The sequence below is a fragment of the Triticum aestivum genome, chromosome 4B (genome assembly GCF_018294505.1).
Source record: "Triticum aestivum cultivar Chinese Spring chromosome 4B, IWGSC CS RefSeq v2.1, whole genome shotgun sequence".
Classification (NCBI taxonomy): Eukaryota; Viridiplantae; Streptophyta; class Magnoliopsida; order Poales; family Poaceae; genus Triticum; species Triticum aestivum.
The window spans coordinates 605,085,522-605,089,502 of record NC_057804.1 but is presented as its reverse complement, the minus strand read 5'-3'; the positions used below and the strand labels follow the sequence as shown (position 1 = coordinate 605,089,502).

Below are 3,981 nucleotides of genomic sequence, written 5' to 3'. Positions count from 1 at the left end.
CCACTACTAAGCACATGCAGTGACTTCTTTTTTTTTTTTTTGAGAATCAGCACATGCAATGACTGTGCAGCTTTGTGTGCGCATGGGTCGAAATTAGTCACCTGCCGTGCCCGGACCCAACATCGAAAGCACGGGGTCTTTCTCCTGCGCCTGATTGTCAACCCAAAAAACAACTCCCTTGGACAAATTGGTCACGCGATCTCTGCCTCTGTGGTTAGTGGTTACCCGTGTGCACGTACTGCATACGGCGCGTACGGCACTTGTGCTGTACAAAATGCGCTGCTTTTTTCTTTCGCCAACTGCCAGTGCCAGCCAGCCATATAAACGCGAGACTGCAAGGGTCGCTCGTGCCGTGCGAGCGCGAGCGTTCAGTCTCGACGACGCCGCTGTGCATCCCCAGACACGTGCCAAACCTCTGATGATTAGGCAGAGGCGCTGAGGAGAAATGGAAAACTCCGTGCCTTCCTTTTCCTCCTGTGAAACCCAATCCCCGCTAGCGAGTCCTCTTGGCTTCAGCCTTCTCGCTCCGCTCGCTGCACCCAGCTGTTGCGCCATCGGTTGTCTGTCAGTGCTCGGTACAGAGAGCCGCTCCACGTCTCTCTCGGCCTTCTCTTTCCGCCTTTAACTGTATCCGTCCGACCGGATAGCGAGGCCGGGCGAGAGCGCGCGCAAGCCAGCCAGCCAGCTACCTACAAGATGAGCTCGGCATCGCCATTCCCACCCCCCTCGCCGCCGCCGCCGTCGTCGAGCGCTAGCGTCCCGATGGTGATGATCACCGTGGTGGGCATACTCGCGGCGTTCGCGCTGCTGGCGGGCTACTACGCGTTCGTCACCAGGTGCCAGCCGCTCCGCGCGCTGCTCTCGCGCGGCGGCCCGGCGTCGGTGACCCCCGGCACTTCCCCGCCCGCGGTGGCCGAGGAGAAGCGAGGCCTCGGGCTGCCGCTCATCCGCATGCTCCCGGTCGTCAGGTTCACGGCGGCGGAGGACGCGATGGCGCCGAGGATATCCGTGTCGGAGTGCGCCGTCTGCCTGAGCGAGTTCGCGGAGCGGGAGCGCGTGCGCCTGCTGCCCGGCTGCTCCCACGCCTTCCACATCGACTGCATCGACACCTGGCTGCAGGGCAGCGCCCGGTGCCCCTTCTGCCGGAGGGACGTCACCCTGCCGGCCCCGCACCCGCAATACCATCGGCGGCCGCCGTCCTTTCGCCGTCGGGACGAGCAGCTCCCGACCAGCGGCAACGACGACGACGGCGGCGCCAGCATCGTGATCGAGGTGAGAGGGCAGCGCGAGACCTGGTCCGACGGCAGGAGGGGCCGGAAGAAGAAGGCGGAGAGCGTGGGCGACGAGGCGGTGGACACGAGGAAGAATGGGGAGTTCGCGGCGGTGCAGCCGATGCGGCGGTCGCTCTCCATGGACTCGTGCGACGCCAAGCAGCGGCAGCTCTACGTGTCCGTCGTCCGGGAGTTCCTCGAGCAGAGATAGGCGAGTGCCACAGTATGACAGTAGTACATTCATACCATTCTTTCTTCGATTCGATCGATCGATTGTACATTGGCCTTCGTACGTTGCTGTAGCGGTGGTAGGCCTACGTACATACGTACGTGTAAATCCGCTCCTCGACCGCGTCTAGATGCATGGCATGGCATGGCATGGCGGTCGACTCTAATTTTTTGTAGGCAGTCCATATGTACGCTGGCAATTAAGCAAGTAGTAGTAAGTTGTAGTAGAAGCAGCACCGGAGCATTTTTCGCAACCGAGTGCAGACTTTTCGTGGGAGCTCGGTATTTTGAACAAAAGGCATATTTAAAAGTTTCGAAAAAATACGATTTTTTTTCATGGTTATGTGTTACAGTTTTGCTAGAACTCATCTAGATGAGATATAATTTGGTCTCATTCACCTTTTACAGTCATTGGATGTGATGCTATAAGATGCGTGTGTGCTGACGTGGGTTGTATTTGTTCTTGTTTTCAAAGTGAATGAGACCAAATTATATCTCATCTAGATGAGTTCTAGGTACTCCCTATGTGTTATGCACGAACATGTGAAATTTCGATTAAAAATATTGTGATTTGTAGGCTGTACCAAAAAAAAGAAGGTGCCCATTTTGAAAATATGCATTTGTCTTTTTTCTGCACGCCAGGTGTGAAAGTATAATGTTGTGGAAATTTGAATTTTGAAAAAGACCTCCCTATAGCTCGAGCGCAGTTGGCATTTTTCGCAACGATGCATGACTATTCACAGGGGAGAAACAACGGGTAGTATCTACGTACTACTGTAGCATCGTAGCTATGATGGGTGTGGTTGTGCGGTGTACGTACGTGTTGTGGCCGGTGGGCAGCCGAGCCGTGCGCGCTAGCTTGCTAGGCGCGGCGTTGTTTGCACGTCTCTTTCGTATGGATCTTACGCTTTACAGTTGGAGGGTGGATGGATCGATCGATCGCATGCCTCTCCCTCCGTGGGACCTTAATTAGCCCATGATACATAGCCCAGCCGTCTTCTTCAAGATTCTGTCACAGCCAATCTGCAAAAATGCTAGGCCTACGTAACCTACGCTGCGTTTTTTTCCTTCCAAGTTCCAACTATAAATCTGGCAATCTGCCACTCCCTCCATCCGGATTTGTATGACGGGCGCAATTTGTAGATGTTCAATTTGACTAACGAGATGCATGCATATGTCCAGAAATTCATTTGATGTTGTGCTATTTACAGTATTCCCTTCATTTTTATTTACTCTGCATATTAGAATTGATTGAAGTTAAAGTTTGATCAAGTTTATAGAAAAAAATATAAACATCTACCATAACAAATTTATATGATTGCATGGCATGGCATGGCAGGCAACTTTCTATACGGACGAACGGACGGACAGCGCGACGGGGTTGGTGCCTGACAGTGGAGACCGGGAGTTGTCCAATCCATCACCATGCCCAGACACGCTAGAGCGGGAAGCTAGCGAGCTAGCTAGCTACCTCGCCGGCCCCGGCCCCGGCCGGCCGGCCGTGCCGTGCCCTGTGGCGGGCGTGCGCCACTTGCCATGCATGCATTACGCATGTGCCGCTGCCGGGCGGCGGCATCGTCGGCTGGGCGCGCGCGTACGCCCAAAATGGCGGGCAGCTCGAACGACAACCGCACGTACGCGCGGCCCCTCGCTATTGCAACGGGTTTTTCTGCTTGTGTCCGGGTGCGGCCTCTTCGGTGGCTTCAACATCAACTAAACTATGGTTTTCTCCCTAAAAAAAAAACTAAACTAAACAATGGTTTTCCCTGCAAAAAAATATAAAAAACTAAACTATGGTTTGGATGGGATGGCGAGCGTGACACGCAACCGAAAGGGCGAATTGGGCGACTCGCCCTAGCCTCAGCTGATCGTAGGGGAGGGGCTTGCCGGCGACGAGCAGGTCGGGGGGGGGGGGGGGGGGGGAGAGAAGACGGAGAGAGACAAGAGGTGGCCGGTTCTCTACATCCCCTGCCTTCTCGCGGCGGCGCTCCACTGCTATCGCAGCGGCACGTTGCTTGTTCAAGGTACGATCCGACGAATCCTGCTGCTCGACGATGAATTCTGAGTGGTTGACAGCCGGAGTCTGCACGACGGTGAAGTGATCTCATGGTGATCGAGGATATGGTTTCCGTGACATATTGCGTGCGTTGGGGATTCGCTCGATTGGGGGAGGCGAGACGGTGGGGGGAACTCGAGGAGAACGACCGCCATGAATGCGGGCGGAAGGTGGATAATAAATCTGCACCGCCCGATGGCTGGGAGACGCAACTCATCCAAATCCCCACCTTCACCCACCACAATGCCCGGCGACCTCAACCCGAGAGAGAGAAATCAGAGCACGTCGCCGATGGCAGATTGGAGGATGAGGATGCAGAAAACCATGGTGGAAGTGGCGAGCAGCGACGAGGCGAAGCTGAAGAGGGCGCAGGAGATCGTCTCCTGGTTCTCCACCAGGAAGGAGATGAGGCACGCGGTGAAGCAC

General features: G+C 55.4%; 1 protein-coding gene across 1 annotated transcript; it reads left to right on the top strand.

Moving 5' to 3' along the window:
* Nucleotides 1-353: 353 nt before the first annotated feature.
* LOC123089369 (RING-H2 finger protein ATL1) lies at nucleotides 354-1,842 on the top strand. Its single transcript, XM_044511067.1, has one exon. The coding sequence runs from the start codon at nucleotides 697-699 to the stop codon at nucleotides 1,480-1,482; it is 786 nt and encodes a 261-aa protein (XP_044367002.1). The 5' UTR covers nucleotides 354-696; the 3' UTR covers nucleotides 1,483-1,842.
* The last annotated feature ends 2,139 nt before the right edge of the window (nucleotides 1,843-3,981 follow it).